Raw genomic sequence first — 639 nt, 5'->3', positions numbered from 1 at the left:
AAACAAAAGGTAATATTTCAATCCTTTGATATATACTGATATTTAATCACTGAACAGTTTCAAAGCCAGGCAGCAAATGCTCTTCAGGTTTGAATGATTTTGAACTATTTTCTTAAACTCTTTCTTACGTTTACATTTTGCAAAAACCTCTATCATAGAAGATGTAATTAGTCACTGATATTATCCAAATGAAACGTGAAAAATGAGGATTAAACCTTTTGTTTCTTTTGTTTCAGGTTGATGGAAAACTACACATTCAACAGCTTCACCCTGCAGCTGGAGGGGTTAAAAGTCACACAGGTTTCTGTGTACCCTGTCTTTTTCTTTTTCTTTTTCTCCTACCTACTTATCATATTAGTTAATGTTGGCATTGTAGTTCTGGTTTTCATTGACAAGAACCTTCACCAGCCGATGTATCTCCTGTTTTGCAACCTGCCAGTCAATGACATTGTTGGGAATTCGATTATGGTGCCCCGGCTGCTGTCAGATATCTTGCTGCCTCCCTCTGAACGCCTCATCAGTTATTACGAGTGTGTGGTCCAGGCTTTCACCACACACATGTTCGGCACCACTTCACACACTGTGCTCATGATTATGGCCTTTGACAGATATGTGGCCATCTGCAATCCCCTGCGTTAC

The 639-nt window shown here is 39.6% G+C and overlaps 1 protein-coding gene across 1 annotated transcript; it reads left to right on the top strand.

Moving 5' to 3' along the window:
• Window positions 1-240: 240 nt before the first annotated feature.
• Window positions 241-633, top strand: LOC147819935 (olfactory receptor 4E1-like; the record flags this gene model as incomplete). Its single annotated transcript, XM_087179833.1, has 1 exon — window positions 241-633. A coding segment is annotated over exon 1 (393 nt), but the record flags the coding sequence as incomplete, so codon positions are not given.
• Window positions 634-639: the final 6 nt, after the last annotated feature.

Source organism: Seriola lalandi, unplaced genomic scaffold (assembly GCF_002814215.2).
Source record: "Seriola lalandi dorsalis isolate HSWRI2012SDOR001 ecotype SW California unplaced genomic scaffold, Sedor1 jcf7180002013687, whole genome shotgun sequence".
NCBI lineage: Eukaryota > Metazoa > Chordata > Actinopteri > Carangiformes > Carangidae > Seriola > Seriola lalandi.
Note: the sequence above shows the minus strand (reverse complement) of the source record. Positions and strands in the feature narration are given on the sequence as shown.